Source organism: Nomascus leucogenys, chromosome 16, assembly GCF_006542625.1.
Source record: "Nomascus leucogenys isolate Asia chromosome 16, Asia_NLE_v1, whole genome shotgun sequence".
Classification (NCBI taxonomy): domain Eukaryota; kingdom Metazoa; phylum Chordata; class Mammalia; order Primates; family Hylobatidae; genus Nomascus; species Nomascus leucogenys.
Window position 1 is genome coordinate 5,317,164 of NC_044396.1, and position 24,104 is coordinate 5,341,267.

The window sequence follows — 24,104 nt, forward strand, 5'->3', positions numbered from 1 at the left end:
ACAAAAGTTAGCTGGGCATGGTGGTTTGCGCCTGTAGTCCCAGCTACCCAGGAGGCTGAGGCAGGAGAATTGCTGGAACCTAGAAGATAGAGGCTGCAGTGAGCCAAGATCACGCCACTGCACTCCAGTCTGGGTGACAGAGCAAGACTCCGTCTCAAAAATAAATAAATAAATGAATAAATAAATAAAAATATATTTCATGTAGGTATTAGATTTTTAAATTTACTGCTTTGCCCCATAAATTGCAAAGTAAAAAGTTCAAATTGCCTTTTTAAATATTTAAAGTTAGAAGGCTAGGCACAGTAGCTCACGCCTATAATCCCAGCACTTTGGGAGGCCAAGGCAGGAGGATGGCATGAGACCAGGCATTCAAGACTAGCTTGGGCAACACAGGGAGACCCTGTCTCTCTAAAAAATAAATAAACTTAGCGGCTGTGGTGGCACATGCCTGTAGTCCTAGCTACTCAGGAAGCTGAGGTGAGAGGGTTGCTTGAGCTCAGGAGATCAAGGCTGTAGTGAACCGTGATTGAGCCACTACTTTCCAGCCTGGGTGACAGAGCGAGACTCTATCTCAAAAAATAAATAAATACCTAAAATTTAAAAATTAGAATGGTGACCTCTTAAACTTTTTTTGATGATGACTTTAAACTTTTAACTCCATAATTTTATTAGAAAAAAATCAGAAAAATACATTTTTAAAATTGTAGTTTAACATATTTTTAAACAATTGAAATTATTCACATCAAATAGGAAAAAAATTGGATAAACCAAAAGAAAAAACGTTCATAATACCACTCTCATATATAGCTACTGTTTCAGGTAGAAGATTGAAGGTTATGAGGGGGAAGGATTTGTGGAAGCAAGGTAATTAACAGAGGTTGTATCTATAGTGCTCTCAGTAGTGTAGATTTTTTTTCTACATTTATATATACACAATACATTGGATAGAAGTATTTTTACTTTTGTAGTATGAAGAAACAGTTGGATTTTAAGTAAAAATAATTGGAGACTAACAAAAATATAATTAACATATTTGTTAGAGGCTTTTCCAAACTGTTCCTATTCTCTAAAAGTTTGCTTTCGAATAAAATGGTAGAAAAACTATTTCCCTTTGTTTTTTGCTATTATTTTGTTTTATTAGATTCTTGAAGAGAAAACAAGATTCAGGGAAAAGTCAGTAGCATATAATCATTAGTTGTATTTTATATATGTAACATTGAAGAATGGTTGTCATCATGCTGCTTCGATTAAGTTTATTCTGGATTGCTTTCAGGCACTGTATAAAAGGAAAAACCTCATTTATAATATTCACTCCGCCAAGGGTGTCTAAGGGAGAGAATACAGTTATGGGTTCTTAGCTTTTGTTTCTGGTTGGGCCAGTAGAGCCCTTTCCTCATCACTCTTTTCTGCTTATCACTAGAGACAGAAATTAAAACCATAGCTTCAGGCTGCTAAAAGCCTAAAACAAAACAAAACAGTACAACAACAAAATAAGGCTGGTTGGACAAGCTTGTATCTATACATTCATTCAACCAATACTAAGAGTGCTGCCATCTGTTCAGCACTGTGCCAGGCCCTGGGGGTAAAAAGTCAGATAGGCCACTGACCTTTCCCTGAATCTGAAAAGTATAAAAGGGAAACCTAGTCTAGAAGGTAAAACAGAAAAGTTAATTAACCTAAAGTGTGATAAGGGCTGTGGTATTCATATATATGTAGGAGCATCAAATAAGGGTACCTACCTAACCAACACTCCAAAGAATCCTAAAGGAAGTGATACCTAGATTGAGTTTTAAATGACACGTAACAATTATTGGCCTTTAGGGAACAGGAACAGTTGTGTGGTGGTATAACATTGTAAAAATAAAGGTATGGTATGATGTCAGATGGGAAAGGCAAGGACCAACTCTTAGAGTGCCTTGTATGCCATGGAAAAGGAACTTGGACTTTGCCATATGGCGTTGGGGAACCGTTATAGGTTTAACTCTGAATGCTGTATAGAGGAGGGATTTATGGGGGATAAGACTCAAGGGAAACCAGCTGTGAGGAAGTGGCAGTAATCCAGGCATTGAACCTGGGCGTTAGGAGGGTTGGAGAGAAATGCAGTGGAGAGCCATAGGAGAGTGGTGCAGGACTTGTGCAAAGTGTCAAAACCCTGCTTCCTGATCTCTAATCCTTTTCCTCATTTTTGTTACCAACAAACATGACCTTCAGTGGAGATATTTATTTACCAAAAGAAATTACCTATTTTTTCTCCAACCAGTTGCTGATGTCATGAATTTCTATTAAGACTGGATAGTTCTTTCAAATTTGCCGAAACACAGCTTGACCTTTATGTATGTGTGTGTGTGTGTGTGTGTGTGTGTGTGTGTGTGTGTGACAGTGTCTCGCTCTGTCAGCCAGCTGGAGTGCTGTGGCACGACCTCGGCTCACTGCAACCTCCGTTTCTTGGGCTCAAGCAATTCTCCTGCCTCAGCCTCCATAGTAGCTAGGATGACAGGCATGTGCCACCACGCCTGGCTAATTTTCGTATTTTTAGTAGAGACGGAGTTTCACCATGTTGGCCAGGTGGGTCTTGAACTCCTGACCTCAGGTAATCCACTTGCCTCGGCCTCCCAAAGTGCTGGGATTACAGGTGTGAGCCCGGCCAATTTGACCTTCAGTAGAGGTTTAATGTCAATGGAAAGGAGGGTATAAGCTTTGGACTGATATACAGGATTCAAATCCTGGCTCTCCCACTTACTAGCTGTGTGATCTTGGAAGAGTTATTTAAGCTCTCTGAGCTTGTTTCCTTGTCCTTAATGAAACTATGTGAAGAGCCTGCTCAGAGCTTGGTAGATAATAGAGGCTTACATGGTATTTCCCTTAAAGCAATAAAACAGTGGGGCCATATTGCTTTGAAGGGGGTAAAAATTTGTTCTTGGAGGAGGAAGGGTGAAAAAATCTTATGATTAATATATAAAACTAAGATGTATATACAGTACATAAGCAGATATAAAGTATATCTGTGTAATTCAAATATCATGAGGGCATGGGGAGGACTAGGAAAATAATGCCTGTAAAGGCTCCTTAGGGGGAGATAATGAAAACAAGGTTGACAAACACTGCAGTAGAGTAAGTGATTTGCCTTTTTAAATTAGGTATAACTAGGTATGTAAAGTACTAAGAGATGTGATTTTTCTTATTAATCAGTTGGTCAGTTCTGAAGAGTTCACCATTCTGGCACCTATTCAGACTCTTGTGTTTTTTGTTTGTTTGGACTAGTCAAGTGCAGGTAGTGAGAAGGGGGGAAATGGTAGAATAAGCAGTTCCAACTGTAACTGAACAGTCAGTTGAGATAACTCACTACCTTTAGACCAGCCCTGTTTGGATTCTTATCAAAAAAATTAAATACCGCAGTATCTTTTTTTGATATGTCTTCCAAATAAATGCTATACTAGAATATTTTAGAAAATATTAAATACATTTAGGACAACATTGACAATAACGAAATGAAAGGTTATCATCATAGAAATAATTTATCCAAGTGAGGTTTAATAGTAAGCTCAGCAATCAGAGCCACCACTAGTGGTTATTAATATTTCTTTATTTGTGGACTCTTATTAAAATTAAACTTCTGTGTGTCCACCCTTAAATATAGCTATTCTAGTAGTACTGCATCATTAGTAAGTGTTTATAAGTAAATGTTTTGATTAACTGAAACTTTAATTGTCAGGTCTCCTAAAACTTGTCTACTTTAAGCTGGTATACTGAAGGTAAGTTTAGCCAACTGCCACATAAAGTCATACCCTGTTTATGAATGTGAGGCGGGATTAGAACTCTGAGATGTTGTAAGTACATAGTGATTAATTAGCACTGTCAGTCACAACTATTGAGAGCTCAGGTCCAACAATATAATCTTCATGTAGGGAAGACAAAAGTTAATTTTTTTGTTAAAATTGAAAACTTCCTGATTATAAAAGTAGTACATATACATTAGCAGATTAGAATGTAAACTATAAAGAAGCAAATAAAAACAGCCATAGTAACTCTTATGTTCCTGCCCTTCTTTATTGATTTCTCCAACAGTGATGATTATTCTTTTTATTTGAAATTTCTTACTGAAATAAGTACTGAAATAGCCCCTTCTGTTTATTTCTTGGTTTTAATATAAATATAAAATTTGTATTTTACTTTCAAAAATATCCTTTTTTTTTTTTTTTTTTTTTGAGATAGAGTTTTGCTCTTGTAGCACAGGCTGGAGTGCAATGGCACGATCTCGGCTCACTGCAACCTCCACCTTCCGGGTTCAAGCTATTCTCCTGCCTCAGCCTCCCAAGTAGCTGGAACTACAGGTGTGCGCCACTACGTTCATCTAATTTTTGTATTTTTAGTAGAGACAGGGTTTCACCATGTTGGCCAGGCTGGTCTCAAACTCCTGACCTCAGGTGATCTGCCTGTCTCGGCCTCCCAAAGTGCTAGGATTACAGGCGTGAGTGAGCCACCATGCCTGGCCCAAAAATATCTTTCAATAATCTTATCTGTTCTAGTACAGAGTTTACAGACTAGTTTCCTTTGAGCTGGATTGAGTCTTCAGATATATTTTGTTCATCATAATATTGACTATCTTGACTCGTGGTTTTGTTTTTTCTTTTTTTGAAACAGGATCTCACTTTGTCACCCAGGGTAGAGTGCAGTGATGCAAACACTGCTCCCTGCAGCCTTGACCTCCTGTGCACAAGGGGATCCCCCCAGCCACTCCACTGCTTCAGCCCTCTAAGTAGCTGGGATGACAGGCACATACCACCACGTCCAGCTATTTTTTTTTTTTTTTTTTTTTTTTGGTAGAGATAGAGTTTCGCCATGTTGCCAAAGCTGGAATCGGAACTCCTGAACTCAAGCTATCCACAGCCCCCCAAAGTACTGGGGTTACAGGCATGAGCCACCATGTTTGTTGACTCATGCAGTTTTAAAGATGCTTTTTAATTAGTTCCTACATTTTAAAATTGGGAGAATTCATATTAAAAACTTGAATTTTGAGCTTCTCTTGAAAAGCCACATGGTCTTGAGACACTAGGCCTGCACTCTTCCATGGCAGCACTTGGCAGTGGCTGGCATATTTAGATAGGCCATGCATTTTCTAGTATGCCACAATCTGTCACTCAGTATCATCTCTCTATGGCGTGTCAGGCTGTTCCATTTAGGAGCTCTGCCTTGATGTTTATTCTAGGCTAATCCTTACTAAAGCAACCCTGGATGGAACTCTTTTGTTTGTTGCTAATACTGTATCTGTTTTTGTCTTACAGGAGAAGATGTATGGTCTTATGCAAAGGGACTTCCTCACATGTTTCAGCAGGGTGGTGTATTCTACAGTATTATGAAGAAAACCATGGGTATAGTTAATTTGATTTTATTCTTAAATAATAGCTCTACTGAAGCTATTTTAAGATTAAGAAAGTTCATATAGTTTTCTACTAAAATATTTTCAAAGTTACTTTTAGGTTTATATTCTTTAGCAATTTGCCTGGTTAAAATGGATTATTACCCTGATATGGTCAGCTATGTTTTCTGCTAGTATTACTAAAAATTTATCACTTTGTTGCTATTCTTTTCTCACTTAAATTATGTGTATGGGTGTATGATTCTTTTCTTTTTTTTTTTTTTTTTGAGATGGAATTTCGTTCTTGTTGCCCAGGCTGGAGTGCAATGGTGTGATCTCGGCTCACTGCAACCTCTGCCTCCTGGGTTCAAGCGATTCTCCTGCCTCAGCCTCCTGAGTAGCTGGGATTACAGGCATGTGCTACCACGCCCGGCTAATTTTGTATTTTTAGTAGAGATGGGGTTTCTCCATGTTGGTTAGGCTGGTCTTGAACTCCCAACCTCAGGTGATCTGCCCGCCTTGGCCTCCCAAAGTGTTGGGATTGCAGGCGTGAGCCACTGTGCCTGGCCATGTGTATGATTGTTTTTTTTTTTTTTTTTTGAGACGAAGTCTTGCTCTTGTCCCCCAGACTGGAGTGTGATGGCGCGATCTTGGCTCACTGCAACCTCCACCTCCGGGTTCAAATAATTCTCCTGCCTTAGCCTTTTGAGTAGCTGGGATTATAGGCAGCTGCCACCACGCCCAGCTAATTTTTTGTGTTTTTTTAGTAGAGACAGGGTTTCACTGTGTTGACTAGGCTGGTCTTGAACTCCTGACCTCAGGTGATCTGCCCGCCTCGGCCTCCCAAAATGTTGGGATTACCCACCACACCCTGCCATGTGTGTGATTCTTAACAACTAAAGACAAATTGTGAGATCAGAAGCAGATTTGTTTATAATGCTAGTATTCCAGAACCAGATAATATTTGTGTTGTTGTTATTATGTTTGGCCATATTTAGCATATATTTTATTGCTTTCTAAGTTCTAGGATATAGCTCATTATACATTTAGCTTCTTTCACATTGTGCATACATCGTTTGTAAAGATAGACTTGTGTACAAGTGTATGTCTGTATCTTCAGAGTGGTCTTAAGAGAGAGGTTGCCAGGCCATGTGTTTGGACTTCACACATTTTTTTCAAAGATTTTATGTTAATGCTTTCAGCCCCAGACTTACCATTCTGGCTTATCTATTTCACCTACCTGGCCACTGTAGACATTAATTGCATAATCTGTTGTTTTCATCTCTTCCTCATACACTTTTTTTTACTTCCAACTTGGTCGTTGTAGAAATATTCAAACATATACAAAAGTAGCAAGAATAATATAATGAGCCCTCATTTACCTACTACACAGCCTCAATAATGATTAGTACATCTCTGTCCCCTTTTTAATTGGACTAGTTTAAAGTAAATCTCAGATATACTATAATTTCACCTGTAAGTACATTGATACATATTTCCTTTTTTTCCTTTGAACTTCAATATGTATTTCTAAAGATAAGGACTCTTTTAAAAAAAAAGAAAACCATTATTACAACCTAAAAAAAGAACAGTATTTTTTTAATGTCACCAAATATCCAGTCTGTTTGAATTTTCTTGATAATTAATGTTGATAATTTTCTAAAAAATGTTTTCTTCTCTTGGTTTTTCTTTAATCAGAGACTAAAAAATGCCTCGTGTTTTTTTAAAGACAGGATTATTGAGGCATAATTTATAAACAGTAAAATTCACTCTTTTCAGACTTACAAGTATATGAATTTTGTATACTGTATATGAATTTTGACAAACATATGTAGTCGTGTAACCAACACCACCACCGTAATCAAGATATAGAATATTTCCATCACTCCAAAAAGTTTTCTTGTGCCTCTTTGTAGTCAACTCTCCTCAATCCCAGGCCCTGACAACCACTGATTTGATTCTGCCCCTATATGTTTGCCTTTTTCATATTACCATGTGAATGGAATCCTATAGTGTGACCTTTTGTGTCTGGCATCTTTAATTTAGCATGAGAATTGGCAAACTGTGGCCTGTGGGGCCATCTCAAGTCTGCTGCCTGTGTTTTTGTTTTAGAGACAGGGTCTCACTCTATCCCCTGGGCAGGAGTGCCGTGGCGCAGTTATAGCTCACTGCAGCCTTGTCCTAGGCTTAGGTGATCCTCCCAGCTCAGCCTCCCAAGTAGCTGGGACCACAGCCATGTGCCACCATGCCCAGCTAACTTTTTGTATTTTTAGTTGAGATGGGGTTTCGCCATGTTGCCCAGGCTGGTCTTGAACTCTTGAGCTCAAGCAATCCTCCCGCCTCGACCTCCCAAAGTGCTAGAATTACAAGCGACAGATTACAAGCATGAGCCACTGCACCCGGCCTGCTGCCTGTTTATACAATTTATTATTATTATTATTATTATTATTTTTGAGACAGAGTCTTGCTCTGTTGCCCAGGCTGGAGTGCAGTGGTATGATCGTGACTCACTGCCTCTAGCATTGACTCAGCCTCCAGCGTCAATCCTCTGGGCTCAAGTGATCCTCATCCCTCACCCTACTGGGGTGGATCCCTACTGGGATGATCCTCCTCTCTCACCCTGCTGAGTAGCTGGGACTACAGGCATGAGCCACCATGCCCGACTAATTGTTTTTACATTTTTTGTAGAGACAAGGTCTCACTATGTTGCCTAGGCTTGTCTCGAATTCCTGAGCTCAGGTGATCTTCCTGCATCGGCCTCCCAAAGTGTGCAGATTACAGGCGTGAGCCACTTTGCCTGGCTGAATACTTAAAAGTTTAACTGGGGCTGAGCACAGTGGCTCACGCCTGTAATTCCAGCACTTTGGGAGGCCGAGTTGGGCAGATCACTTGAGGCTAGGAGTGTGAGACCAGCCTGGCCAACATGGTAAAACCTCATCTCTTTAAAAAATACAAAAAATTAGCCGGGTGTGGTGGTGCATGAGTATAGTCCCAGCTACTTGGGAGGCTGAGACCCGAGAATTGCTTGAACACAGGAGGCGGAGGTTGCAGTGAGCCAAGATCATGCCACTGCACTCCAGCCTGGGTGACAGAGTGAGACTCGATAGATAGATAGATAGATAGATAGATGATAGATAGATAGATAGATAGATAGATAGATAGATAGATAGATAATAGATTAGATACGTAGATGATAGATTGGATAGATTAGATCAGATAGATGATAGATAGGTAGATGGATGGATGGATGATAGATTAGATTGATTAGATAAATGATCAATTAGATTAGATTAGATAGATGATAGATAGATAGACAGACAGTTTTATTGGAGCACAGCCACACTCATGTTTACATGTTGTCTATGGCTGCTTTCACATTACAGTGGCAGAGTTGAATACTTGTGAAAGAAACCATGTGGTGCACAAATGTTGCCCTATACAGAAAAAATGTGCCTATTTATGTTTTAATATGCTTTTGAGATCTGTCTTGTTGCATGTATTAGTTTATTCCTTTGTTTTTTAAAAACACTTTGAATAACTAGAGTTTATTCCTTTTTATTGCTGAGTAGTATTCCATGATATAGATGTGTCATATTTTAAAAGACCTGTAACCGGCCAGGTTCTGTGGCTCACACCTGTAATCCCAGCACTTTGGGAGGCCAAGGTGAGCGGATTGCCTGAGCTCAGGAGTACAAGACCAGAGTGGGCAACGTGATGAAATCCCATCCCTATTAAAAATATAAAAAATAGTTGGGCGTGGTGATGTGTGCCTGCAGTCCCAGCTACTCAGGAGACTGAGGTGGGAGGATCAATTGTGTTTTCTTCTAGGAGTTTATAGTTTTAGTTTTTATATTTAGGTTTATGATCCATTTCAAGTTGATTTTTTAATATGTTTCAGGGTATGAGTCAAGGTTCATTTTTTAATGTATAGATGACCAGTTGTTCCAGCACCGTTTGTTGAAAAGGCTTTATGTTATCCATTGAATTATTTTGGTATATTTGTCAAAAATCAGTTGACCATGAGTCATACACCTGAAAAGGATGAATTATGTGATATGCAGAATATACCACAGTGAAGTTACTTTTTCTTAAGTCAACTGACTATATGTGTGGTTCTATTAGTATTTGTAGAATCTCTTTTCTGTTTTGTTGATCTATATGTCTCTCCTTTCTCCAGTACAGTAATAATCCTGATTATTGTATCTTATAGTTATTCTTGAAATCATTGTGAGTCCCTCATCTTTTTTTCTTTTTCAGAATTGTTTTGGGTGTTCTGAGTCCTTTGTTTATCCATATACATTTTATTATTTTTATTTATTTATTTACTTATGTTTTTGAGATGGGGTCTTACTCTGTCACCCAGGCTGGAGTGCGGTGTCGCAGTCTTGGCTCACTGCAACCTCTGCCTCCCAGATTCAAGCCATTCTCCTGCCTCAGCCTCCCAAGTAGCTGGGATTACAGGCGCCTGCCACCTCGCCTGGCTAATTTTTGTAGTTTTAGTAGAGACGGGGTTTCACCCTCTTGGCTAGGCTGGTCTTGAACTCCTGACCTCGTGATCCATCCGCCTCGGCCTCCCAAAGTGCCGGGATTACAGGCGTGAGCCACCATGCCTGGCCTATTTACTTATTTATTTATTTTTGAGACAGAGTCTCGTTCTGTTGCCTAGGCTGGAGTGCAGTAGTGCGATATTGGCTCACTGCAACCTCTGCCTCCTGGGTTCAAGCGATTCTCCTGTCTCAGCTTCCCGAGTAGCTGGGATTACAGGTGCATACCACCACACCCAGCTAATTTTTTGTGTTTTTAGTAGAGACGGGGTTTCACCATGTTGCCCAGGCTGGTCTCAAACTTCTGTATTTATTTATTTTTTTGAGATGGAGTCTCACTCCGTCACCCAGGTTGGATGGAGTGCAGTGGCACGATCTCGGGTCACTGCAACCTCCATCTCCTGGGTTCAAGCAATTCTTTCCTGCCTCAGCTTCCTGAGTAGCTGGGATTACAGGCGTACGCCACCACACCTGGCTAATTTTTGTAATTTTCATAGAGACAAGGTTTCACTATGTTGGTCAGGTTGATCTCAAACTCCTGACCTCAAGTGATCTGCCTTCCTCAGCCTCCCAAAGTATTGGGATTACAGGCATGAGCCACCGCGCCTGGCCTATCCATATAAATTTTAGTATCAGCTTGATTTCTTCAAAAAGAGTCTGCCGGGATTTTTATTGTGATTGCATTGAATATACAGGCTGTGCCTGATTTAGGACTTTTTGACTTTATGATGGGTTTATCAGAGTATTAAATGCATTTTGGGCCAGGCGCAGTGGCCTGTTATCCCAGCACTTTGGGAGGCTGAGAAAAGTGGATCACTTGAGGTCAAGAGTTTGAGACCACCCTGGCCAACATTGTGAAACCCTGTCTCTACTAAAAATACAAAAATTAGCCAGGTGCAGTGGCATGCGCCTGTAATCCTAGCTATTTGGGAGGCTGAGGCAGGAGAATCCCTTGAACCCAGGAGGCAGAGGTTGCAGTGAGCCGAGATCACACTGCTGGTACTCCAGCCTGGGTGATAGAGCAAGACTCTGTCTCAAAAAAAAAAAAGAAATGCATTTTGACTTTGAGTTTATCTGGCTGTAACCCGTTGTAAGTTGAGGAGCATCTGTATAGATCAAATTGGGGACAGTTGATATCTTGACAACATCGAGTCTTTTGAATCATGAAGATGTTATAGTTCTTGTTTTTGGTTTTATTGAGACAGGGTCCCACTTTGTTACCCGGGTTGGAGTGCAGTGACACAATCACAGCTTACTGCATTGTCGACCTCCCTGGCTCAGTTGATCTCCCACCTCGGCCTCCTGAGTAGCAGGGACTACAGGTGCACACCACCACGCCCTGCTAATTTTTGTATTTTTTTGTAGAGACAGGGTTTTGCATATTGCCCAGGCTAGTCTTGAATTCCTGGGCTCAAGCCATCTCCTGCCTCAGTCTCCCAAAGTTCTGAGATTACAGGCATGAGCCACTGTGCCTGACCAAAAATGTTATATTTCTTCATTGATTTAAGTCTTTAATATCTCTCATCAAAATTTTGTAGTTTACAGCATATAGGTCTGACACATAGTTTGTTAGATTCACACCATGAAATATTTGTTTTTTAGATGATACTGTAAAAGATGCTTCTACAGGCCGGGCGCGGTGGCTCACGCCTGTAATCCCAGCACTTTGGGAGGCCGAGGCGGGCAGATCACGAGGTCAGGAGATCGAGACCATCCTGGCTAACACGGTGAAACCCCGTCTCTACTAAAAATACAAAAAAAATTAGCCGGGCGCGGTAGCGGGCGCCTGTAGTCCCAGCTACTCGGGAGGCTGAGGCAGGAGAATGGTGTGAACCCAGGAGGCGGAGCTTGCAGTGAGCCAAGATAGCGCCACTGCAGTCTGGCCTGGGAGATAGAGCAAGACTCCATCTCAAAAAAAAAAAAAAAAAAAAAAAAAAAAAAAAAAAAAAGATGCTTCTACAAATTTCAAATTTCCTATTGTTCATTTCTAGTACATAGAATATACCCAAAGGACTATAAATCATGCTGCTATAAAGACACATGCACACGTATGTTTATTGCGGCACTATTCACAATAGCAAAGAGTTGGAACCAACCCAAATGTCCAACAACGATAGACTGGATTAAGAAAATGTGGCACATATACACCGTGGAATACTATGCAGCCATAAAAAATGATGAGTTCATGTCCTTTGTAGGGACATGGATGAAACTGGAAAACATCATTCTCAGTAAACTATCGCAAGGACAAAAAACCAAACACCGAATGTTCTCACTCATAGGTGGGAATTGAACAGTGAGAACTCATGGACACAGGAAGGGGAACATCACACTCGGGGGACTGTTGTGGGGTGGGGGGAGGGGGGAGGGACAGCATTAGGAGATATACCTAATGCTAAATGACAAGTTAATGGGTGCAGCAAAACAACATGGCACATGGATACATATGTAACAAACCTGCACATTGTGCACATGTACCCTAAAACCTAAAGTATAATTAAAAAAAAAAAAGAAATAAAATTGGCTTTCTTTTTCTTTTGTTTTGTTTTTTGAGACGGAGTCTTGCTCTGTTGCCCATCGCGCCAGTGCAGTGGTGCGATCTCAGCTCACCACAACCTCTGTCTCCTGAGTTCAAGCGATTCTCCTGCCTCAGCTTCCCAAGTAGCTGAGACTACAGGTGCATGCAACAATGCCTGGCTAATTTTTTTATTTTTAGTAGAGACGGGGTTTCACTATGTTGGCCAAGCTGGTCTTGAACTCCTGACTCGTGATCTGCCTGCCTCAGTCTCCCAAAGTGCTGGGATTACAGGCATGAGCCACCATGCCTGGCCTCTTTTTTTTTTTTTTTCTTGGATACAGGGTCTCACTCCATCACCCAGGCTAGAGTGCAGTGGCGCAATCTTAGCTCACTGCAACCCTTACCACCCGTGTCCCACCACCAACTAGGCTCAAGCAATTCTCCACCCTCAGCCTCCCAAGTAGCTGGGACCACAGGTGTGGGCCACCACACCCGGCTAATTTTTGTATTTTTTGTAGAGACGGGGTTTCACTGTATTGCCCAGGCTGGTCTCAAACTCCTGAGCTCAAAGTAATCCGCCTGCCTCGGCCTCCCAAAGTGCTAGGATTACAGGTGTGAACTACTGCACCTGGCCTAAAATTTTTTTTTTTTTTTTAACATTGCCCTTGATTACCCTTGTACCCCATGTGTGACCTTGCTAAACTCACATATTTTAGCAACTTTTAGCAGATCCTTGTCTATGTAGATCATCATGTCTTTTGGAAATAAAAGACAATTTTATTAGCAATGGCTAGGACCTTTCAGTTCAGTGTTGAGGCGGAAAGATGAGAGTAGACATTTCCTTTTTCCATTATCTTGGAAGCATTCAGCGTGCAGGTTTTTCAGAGATACCTTTCGTAAGATTGAGGATTGATTGAGGATATTTCTTTCTATTCCTGGGTTTGTTAAGAGATTATATTATGAGTGGATGTTGAATTTTGTGAGATGCTCTTTTCCTACATGTATCAAGATGATCATATGGTTTTTCTCTTTTGGTTTGTTGATAGCGTGAATTACATTGATTTTTTTGAATGTTGAACCAACTTTACTTGCTGGATTTAATTTGCTAATATTTTGTTGAGTGTTTCTGTGATTGTGTTCAGGAAGGATAATTATCTGTAGTTTTCTTGTAATGATTGTTTAATCAGGGTAATGTTGGCTTCATAAAATAGCATTGAGAAGCATTGCCTCCTCTTCTGTTTTTTTGGTAGATTTTATAATAGTTTTATTTTAACTGGTAGAATTCACCAGTGAAGCCATCTTTGCTTAGAGTTTTCTTTGCTGGGCAGTTTTTTAACTACAAATTTAATTTCTTTAATAGAGTACTCTTAAAATTATCTATTTCTTCTTGAGTAAGCTTTGTTAGTTTTGTCTTTTAAGAAATCTGCCCATTTCATCCAGGTTATCAACTGTATTGACATTAAGTTGTTTCTAGTATTCCCCTATTGTTGTCCTTTTAACGTCTGTGGAATCTGTAGTTCTTTCATTTCTGATCTTGGCAACTTGTGCCTCTTTTTTTTTTTTTTTTTGGCTGTCCAGTCTGGCTGTTGATCTTTTCAAAGAAACGTTTGGATTCATAGGGTTTTTTTTGTTTGTTATTTTTCTGATTTCAGTTTCATTGATTTCTGCTTTTATGTTTATTTTTTCCTTCCTTATTCTTGCTTTAGGTTTAATTTGCTCTTCTTATTTCTTTATTTTATTTTTTGAGACAGAGTCTCAATCTCTTGCCCAGGCTGGAGTGCAGTGGTGCAATCTTGGCTTACTGCAACCTCTGCCTCCTGGATTCAAGCAATTCTCATGCCTCAGCCTCCCGAGTAGCTGGGATTACAGGTGTGCGCCACTATGCCCAACTAATTTTTGTATTTTTAGTAGAGATGGGGTTTCGCCATGTTAGCCGGGCCAGTCTTGAATTCCTGGCCTTAAGAGATCTACCCACCTTGGCCTTCCAAAGTGCTGAGATTACAGGCGTGAGGCACCATGCCCAGCCTACAAATTTTTTTTTAATGTAGGCATTTAAAGCTGTAAATTTCTCTCTGAGCATCCCTTCCCTTCTCTTTTTTTTAACATCCTTTTTTTTTTTCTTTCTGAGACAAAGTCTTACTCTGTTGCCTAGGCTGGAGTGCAGTGCCGTGATCTCAGCTCACTTTAACCTCCACCTCCTGAGTTCGAGTGATTCTCCTGCCTCAGCCTCCCAAGTAGCTGGGATTAAAGGCACGTGCCACCATACCTGGCTAATTTTTGTATTTTTAGTAGACATAGGGTTTCGCCATGTTGGCCAGGCTGGTCTAGAACTCCTGACCTCAGGTGATCTGCCCACCTCGGCCTCCCAAAGTGCTGAGATTACAGGTGTGAGCCACCATGCCTGGCCTTTTTACATCCCTTTTAAACTTTTTATCTTTCATTTCATTCTACTTGGTTTTATTTTCTTCCTTTTTAAAATTCTTTTTTAAATTCTACTTTCTGAAATATATTGATACTAATTAGTGGTTTTTAGAAGTTAATATTTAATTAGGATTGATTATGGGGATTCCAGTAATCTGGATCGATATGCACTGTCTTCCATGCAACTGCAAATAACTTCCTTCAGTTGTGTTTTGTGTGTGGGAGGGGGTTGAAGGATAAGGGGGTGGCATGGGAATGGCTATCTTTACTATTTTCAAAATAGTTTTGTTTCTAGTTTGGAATTATTTTTTAAATGTTAACTGTGTTGCTGAGACAATTCAGTGGGGAAAGAATAGTCTTTTCAACAAGTGGTCCTCAGACAATTAGATATTAGCATGCAAAATATTGAAGTTTGATGTCTACCTCAGGTTTGACCTCTGCCTCACACCATATGCAAAATTAATTCAAAGTAGATCAAAGACCTAAGTTTACTTGCTAAAACTAGAAAACTCTTAGAAGAAAACATAAGCATAAAATGTATTGACCTTGGATTAGGCATAATCTTAGATACGAAAATAAAAGCATAAATAACAAGAGAAAAAAGTAAATAAAAAGCAAACTTCTGTGCTACAAATTATACTATCAAGAAAGTAAATACACAACCCACAGAATGGGAGAAAATTTTTGCAAACATGTATCTGAGAATGGATTTGTATCCAGAATATAAAGAACTCTTACAACTAAACAAAAAAGACAAATAACAGTTAAAAATGGGCAAAAGATATGAATAGATTTCTCTCTAGAGAAAATATATAAATGGCCAATCACATGTGAAAAGATGCTCAACATCATTAGTCATCAGGGGAATGCAAATCAAAAGAAAAATGGGATGGTATAATACTTCATACTCACTAGCCTGGCTGTGGTCCAAAAGTCACATAGTAATAATTGCAGGCGAGAATGTAGAGAAATTGAAACCCTCATACCCTGCTGGTAGGAATGTAAAAAATGATGCAGCCACTTGGGAACTTTGGCAGTTCCTCAAAAGATTAAACATAGAGTTACTATATGATCCAGCAGTTCTACTCCTAGGTGTGTACCCAAGATAAATGGAAACATATGTCCACACAAAATTTGTACACAAATGTTCATAGGTGCATTATTCATCATAGCCTAAAATGGAAGTTACTAAAATGCCCATCAACTGATGATTGGATAAATAAAATGTGGTACAGCTATACAGTGGAATATTATTTGGCAATAAAAAGTAGTAAAGTATTCATACTTGTTACATCATGGATGAACCTTGAAAACATTATGCCATATGAAAGAAGCCAGTCACAAAAGAGCATATAGTGAAATATCCAGAATAGGAACACTTAGAGAAACAGAGAGTGAATCAGTGGCTTCCCTAGGGCTGGGAATGAGGTAGAGGGAATGACTGCTAAGGTTCAGGGTTTCTTTTTGCGGTGACGAAACTGTTCTAAAAGTTCCACAACTTTGTGAATACGCTAAAAACTGGCTATGCACAGTAGCTCATGCCTGTAATCCCAGCACTGGGAGCCTGAGGTGGAAGGATCTCTTGAGCCCAGATTGCAGTGAGCTATGATTGCACTACCACACTGCAGCCTGGGTGATAGAGGGAAACACTGTCTCTAAAAAAAACTATATATATGTATGTGTGTATGTGTGTGTGTGTGTATCCCAAACCATTCGGTTATACACTTAAAATGGGTGAATTGTATGTGAACTATATCTCAATAGAGTTGTCATATTTCTTAGAATGTTACATGTAGTGCTTATCATTAAGAGGTAGTTTAGAGCTCTGGAGTTGAAATGGGATAGTTCCCGTGACCCCTTCGAGGGGCTTATGAAGGGGTTCGTTTGCTTACTCAGCCCGCAGCTCTCCACCCTTCATGGGACAGGCAGCACACAGGTCAGCAGATACAGGGGCCGGGATGAGTGCTTCTGGGCACCAGCAGGAGTAGAACTCTGTGCGGCCCTGCAGCAGCATCTAGGGGGGTACCTGTGACCCCCAGGGCCCCAGAGGGCATGTGTTAACAGTGTGCCCTTTTAGCTTTCCCCTCCACAAATAGCTTAGTGTTTAACAGCTCAGTGGAGGGTCAGGGTGACAGCCTTTTGCACCCACCCTCTTGGTACCCAAGTTCTGGTCTGGCATCCAGGAAGAATCAGGTTGCACGAACGAATTGAAGGGTGGTGAATGTGGAGGAGTTTTTTGAGTGGTGGAGGTGGCTCTCAGTGGGGTGGGGAGCTAGAAAGGGGATGGACTGGAAAGGTGGTCTTCCCCTGGAGTTCAGCTGTCCCCAGCCAAACTCTTCCCTGAAGTACCCCCGTCAAGCCATCCCTCTGAAGTCAAGCTACTTTTCTCTGACATCCAGCTGTTTCTTCTCTTCTCTCGTTCTCTGCCACTTTGCCAGTCTGCTGGTCTGCCTGGGGTTTTTATGGGTACAGGATGGGGGGCAGGGCAGGCCAAAAAGCAATATTTGAGCAGAAAAACAGGAATACATGTTCTCACTTTGGGCAGCAGGTCCAGGCTTGAGGGTGGGCCTCCACCAGGGACCCTGCCCTTTTCTGCCTAGTATTTCCCTGCCTCCTTTCTGTATCAGAGTCAGAACATTTGAGATCAAATTCTGGATGTATTACACTCTGACTTCTGAGTGTCAGTTTATTTGTAAAGTGGGTATGATAATGTCAGGGTGATTGTGAGGATCAAAGGAGATAGTGGATGTATAGCAGTTAGCAAATGATCTGGTATTTAAATACTTAGCAAATGTTTGTTGTTGTTATTAGAATTCCAGCTGTTGTTCGCAAAATTAAAACTCTGACTATAACACAGCCATTTGAAATGGATCATCCTCAGAAAAGTACCTTCCAAAATAGAATTTTTTCTGATATTTGTGGTAAATTTTTCCCTGTATTTTTATAACAGATTCATGTGGCAAATTATTACTGTTAAGTTCAGGGGTACAAGTGCAGGTTTGTTACCTAGGTAAACTTGTGTCATGGGGATTTGTTGTACAGATTATTTCGTCACCCAGATATTTAGCCTAGCACCCACCTGATCCTCCCTCCTCCCACCCTCTACCCTCCGAACGGCCCAAGTGTGTGTTGTTGTTCCTCTCTTTGTGTCCATATGTTCTCATCATGTACCTCCCATTTATTATCATCATCATCATCATCATCATCCTCATCATCATCCTGTGGTCAAAGAATCAAAACATATCAAGCCTCTCTCAACCCCAGCCATTTACCTCCGTCTTCCAAAAACAGGAAAGGAGCATACATAACTCTCTTACTTTATTCAAATCCACCTTAACATATAGATGGTTCCATTTACATTTGAAAAACAGTATTGCCCATTAAACTAAACTATACTATTACTATTTCTGTTCTTCATTTTTGGAAAGGTATGCTAAAATTAATTGGCTTAGGCCAGGTATGGTGGCCCGTGCCTATAATCCCAGCACTTTGAGATGCCTAGGTGGGCAGATCATTTAACATGGTGAAACCCTGTCTCTACAAAAAATGCAAAAATTAGTTGTGTATGGTGGCAGGCACCTGGAATCCTAGCTACTCAGGAGGCTGAGGCATGAGAATTGCTTGAACCTGGGAGGAGGAGGCTGCAGTGAGCTGAGATCGCACCACTGTGCTCCAGCCTGGGCAACAGAGCTGCGAGCAGACTCCACTCCCCCCAACCCCAACAACAACACCAAAAAAAAAAAAAAGAATAAAATTAATTGGCTTAAAATATAGTAAGTTTTCGGCCAGGTGTGGTGTCTCATGCCTGTAATCCCAGCATTGTGGGAGGCCAAGGCAGACAGATCGCTTGAGCCCAGGGGTTTGAGACGAGCCTGGGCAACATGATGAAACCCTGTCTCTACTAAAAATAGAAAAATTGGCCAGGTGTGGTGGCATGTGCCTGTAGTCTCAGCTACTGGTGAGGCTGAAGTGGGAGGATCGCTTGAGCCCAGGAGGCCGAGGCTGCAGTGAGCTATGATCACACAACTGTACTCCAGCCTGGTTGACAGAGTGAGACCCTGTCCCCCACAAAATATATGTGTGTATATATATATATATATATAGAGAGAGAGAGAGAGAGAAAGTTTTCTTGCAGGTTTTTGTACAGAGAAATGAAGAAATGAATGGCGAATTTAGTTTTAACTATATAATACTCAGCTTTGCCTGTGTTTGAACTTTATAAAAATGGAATTATGCTGTATACCTTCTTCTATGATTTCTTTCTTTCTTTTTTTTTTGAGACAGGAGTCTCGCTCTGTCGCCCAGGCTGGAGTGCAGTGGCGCGATCTCGGCTCACTGCAAGCTCTGCCTCCTGGGTTCACACCATTCTCCTGCCTCAGCCTCCTGAGTAGCTGGGACTCCAGGTGCCCGCCACCATGCCCGGCTAATTTTTTGTGTTTTTAGTAGAGACGGAGTTTCACTGTGTTAGCCAGAATGGTCTTGATCTGCTGACCTCGTGATCCACCCACCTTGGCCTCCCAAAGTGCTGGGATTACAGGCGTGAGCCACCGCGCCCGGCTGCCCAGCTTTTTTATTTTTTATTTTTTTGAGATGGGGTTTTACTCTCAGGCTGGAACGCAGTGGTATGATCACAACTCCCTGCAGCCTCAACCTCCCAGGTTCAAGTGATTCTTCTGCCTCAGCCTTCCAAGTTGCTGGGACTACAGGCATATGCCACTACACCCAGCTAATTTTTTAAGTTTTTTGTAGAGGTGAGGTCTCCTTAGGTTGCCCAGGCTGGAACTCTTAGGCTCAAGTAGTCAATTTGCCTCTGCCTCCCCAGGTGCTGGGATTACAGGCATGAGCCCCATACCTGGCTGACTTGTTTAGTTTAGCAACACTTTTTCAGGTACATCTGTGTTGATGAGTTCAACTATAAGGTTATTCATTTTCACTGCCACATAGTATTCTGTTGTATTGTTTTTAACACAATTCATTGTTCTGCTCATGAGCTTTTGGGTAGTTTCTGGGTTTTTAATGTAAAGAATAATGTAACTATAAATACTAGTATACATGTCATTAGCATATGTAAGTAATTAAATTTTTGTTTTGTTTTGTTTTGAGACGGAGTCTCGCTCTGTTGCCCTGGCTGGAGTGCAGTGGCGCGATCTTGGCTCACTGCAAGTTCCGCCTCCTGGGTTCACGCCATTCTCCTGCCTCAGCCTCCCGAGTAGCTGGGACTACAGGCACCCGCCACCACGCCTGGCTAATTTTTTTTTTGTATTTTTGGTAGAGACGGGGTTTCACTGTGCTAGCCAGGATGGTCTCGATCTCCTGACCTTGTGATCCGCCCACCTCAGCCTCCCAAAGTGCTGGGATTACAGGTGTGAGCCACTGTGCCTGGCCCTAAGTAGTGGAATTGTTGATACGTGATAGAGAAATTTTAATGTGCCTTGCTTCTTAAAATTCAAAGGACTATATAAAATCTGAACATTCTCTATACCTGCCAAAAAAAAACCGTAAACAATTATGCTTAAAAGTATCACAACAGTATTTGTATTGTATTTAAAGTATATAATTTTTTTTTTTTTTTTTTTTTTTTTGAGACAGAGTCTTGCTCTGTTGCCCAGGCCTCCCAAAGTGCTGGGATTACAGGTGTGAGTCACTGTGCCCAGCCTATCCATTGATTTTTAAATATACATTTTAAATTGGGGCATTTGTTTTTTGTTTTGTTTTGTTTTAAGACAGTTTCTTGCTATCACCCATGTTGGAGTTCAGTGGCTCAGTAATAGCTTACTGCAACCTCAAACTCCAGAGCTCAGTGATCCTCCTGCCTCAGCCTCCCAAAAAGCTGAGACTGTAGGTGTATGCCATCACCCTCAGCTAACCTTTTGTTTTTTTGTAGAGACCAGGGTCTTACCATGTTGCCTAGCTGGTATCAAACTCCTAGCCTTTGTTTGTTGGAAACAAACTCCAAGTGATCCTCCCGCCTCAGCCTCCCAATGTGCTGAGCCACCATGCCTGGCTGGAGTTTTTTAATAACAGTATAAATGTGCAGAAACTATAGAAATGGGAAACATCACCTATCATTTAAAAATATTTGTCTTATACATACATGTTTTAGGCAAGATTGTAATCATAGTACTTAGATTTGTTTCCTGCTATTGCAGCATCATGCACATTTTAATGTATATATCAGGCATCACAGTTTTCTATCTAAATATTTTTTTTTGAGACGGAGTCTCACTCTGTTGCCCAGTCTAGAGTGCAGTGGCATGATCTGGGCTCACTGCAGCCTGCGCCTCTTGGGTTCAAGCATTGTTTATCTAAAATTTTTTTTTTGAGATGGAGTCTTGCTCTGTTGCCCAGGCTGGAGTGCAGTGGTGCGATCTTGGCTCAGCACAACCTCCACCTCCTGGGTTCAAGCAATTCTCCCTGCCTCAGCCTCCTGAGTAGCTGGGACTACAGGTGCGCACCACCATACCTGGCTAATTTTTGTATTTTTAGTAGAGATGGGGTTTCACCATGTTGGCCAGGCTAATCTCAAACTCCTGACCTCATGATCTGCCCGCCTCGGCCTCCCAAAGGCTGGGATTACAGGTGTGAGCCACTGCGCCGGGCCTGTTTATCTAAATTTTAATAGCTGCATATACTTCCAACAGGTAGATAGGAAATAATTATTTCTTATCGAAAATTTAGATTTTTTCCATTATTTCATTGTAAGTAATACTGTGATGAACATGTGTGGAACTATGATTCTTTCTAGGGATAGCCAAGTAAAAGCATCTCAGTAGCAATTTGGAAACACCTGCAAAACCTTTTTTTTTTTTTTTTTTTTTTGAGATGGAGTCTTGCTTTGTCACCCAGGTTGGAGTATAGTGGCGCCATCTCGGCTCACTGCAACCTCCGCCTCCTGGGTTCAAGCAATTCTCCGGCCTCAGCCTCCCCAGTAGCTGGGACTACAGGCTCACACACCACCATGCCAGCTAATTTTTGTATTTTTAGTAGAAACTGGGTTTCACCATGTTGGCCAGGCCAGTCTTGAACTCCTGACCTCAAGTGATCTGCCCGCCTTGGCCTCCTAAAGTGCTAGGATTACAGTCGTGAGCCACCACGCCCGGCCACAAAACCTTTTTTTTTTTTTTTTTTTTTTTTTTTTTTTTTTTTTTTTTTGAGATGGAGTCTCGCTCTGTCACCCAGCCTGGAGTGCAGTGTCACGATCTCAGCTCACTGCAAGCTCCGCCTCCCGGGTTCACGCCATTCTCCTGCCTCAGCCTTCCGAGTAGCTGGGACTACAGGCGCCTGCCACCACGCCCGGCTAATATTTTTTGTATTTTTAGTAGAGACGGGGTTTCACCATGTTAGCCAGGATGGTCTCGATCTCCTGACCTCGTGATCCACCCGCCTTGGCCTCCCAGAGTGCTGGGATTACAGGCGTGAGCCACCGCGCCCGGCCCCGTTTTTTTCTAATAGAAGAATTAAAACATATTGACTACCTGATTGATATTAGGCACTGTGGTATGTGCTTCAGTGTTTTAATATTTTTAATGTGCTTAAATGTTTTCTCATTTAATCCTTAAATAATTGAGTGAAATGAGTAATATACCCATCATTATACTTACCCGATTGTATTATAATAATCTGTTTGTAACTATCTTCTAAGAATTATGGTATTTTATTTTTAAATCCTCAGAGTCTATTTTAGTTCCTGGCACGTAGTGAGGCTCAATAGATGTTATCTATTCAGATGGATGTTTAAAAGCTTTGCCTTGAGGCAGTTTTGGCCTTATAAAATTCTGTTCTTTGCTACTTTTGTTTCCTGAGCTATAGTCTATAGATTTCTGAGGACAGGGATTGGTAGCCAATAAACTCATTCCAGATGTACGCAGAAAAGTAGTATTTAGACCACATCTCTGACTTCAACTTTGGTATATCTGTTTTTGTCTTTTATCTCTGCTGAAAATGTGTCAAGAGGAAATTCTACTTGGATTTTTATTAATTGATACTTTACCTACCATTGAAATGAATGTTTATTTGAAATTAATGTATGTTATTTATACATTTGCAATTGAGTTATTTCAGAGAGGTACATTAGAACCATTGAAGCTCTTTTTCAGGGAATGAAGAACTATTCTTAATATCCTACAAAACTAGAGAATGCCTAAATGCCCACAAAGCATTCCCGAGTTTATTCATTATCCCACCTCTCCGAATTTCTGTAGCACTTATCCTTTCATTTGATTCTAACTAGTTTGCTTTTGCCTTTATATTTTGCCATAAACATATTACTATGTACCATATATTATAAAAAGTTCTTTATCTTTTTTTTGAAAATAGTATATAATTTTGTAAATTGGAAAACGCTTACTGTCACATATGTGGAGTATACTTAGAGTGACAAATTTAAAGTGTAAAGGTAGTGGATTGTTTAAAACACACAATTTTTTTTTTAATACACAGGCTGAAACAAGTGTAAAATTTTTGAATACCCTGTAGTGAGACCAACTCCTTGACTAGAAAATAAGAGAAGTTTACTTTAAAGTTTTTATCCTCTGCTGCTGCATTAGTGGACCAGGAGAAATAAATAGCAGTGAGCCTTGTGAGGAGCATCCATAACCCCTGGCCTACCTGGGTGGTTCTGGCCTACCAGAAATGAATAAGAATTATTTCAAAGGAATTTAATTGAATAAGGTATTTTAAATTTTTTATAAGCGTTAGTTCACACTGAAGTCATGGTGCATTATTTAGTTTTTCTAAATGTGCCCCATAGCTACTGCTTTAACTATGGAATATCTTATTTTGAAAGCTCATATTTTTTATATTCGTGAAAGATACATACCTACGGCACACTGTGAAAACACCTTTCTTTTACAATTCAATAGAATGACTTGATTTTTAGTTCAACATACTGTGCAACAAGTTAGGTATACCTCACTTTGCCTTGATAGATGTTTTGGCAAAGTTTATAATTTGAATTGTAATAAAGGTATATTCTTTTATTTGTTTACATTGTGTTTTCCTTATAGCTCAGCTGTTTGTTTCAATCGCCATTCTTTTTTCTTTTTTTTTGAGACTGAGTCTCACTCTGTCGCCCAGGCTGGAGTGCAGTGATGTGATCTCAGCTCACTGCAACCTCTGCCTCCCGAGTTCAAGCGATTCTCCTGCCTCAGCCTCCTGAGTAGCTGGGACTATAGGCGCATGCCACCACGCCCGGCTATTTTTTTTTTTTTACGCCCGGCTATTTTTTTTTTTTTTTTTGTATTAGTAGTAGAGACTGAGTTTCACC

The 24,104-nt window shown here is 40.7% G+C and overlaps 1 protein-coding gene across 1 annotated transcript in view; it reads left to right on the top strand.

Annotated features, from left to right (window-relative positions):
- VCPIP1 (valosin containing protein interacting protein 1) overlaps positions 1–24,104 on the top strand; it is a 42,116-nt gene that overhangs the window by 10,443 nt on the left and 7,569 nt on the right. The window contains exon 2 of the mRNA XM_003274789.2: positions 5,283–5,369. Coding sequence (XP_003274837.1) covers positions 5,283–5,369 — 87 coding nt within the window. The remainder of the gene's footprint in view (positions 1–5,282; positions 5,370–24,104) is intronic.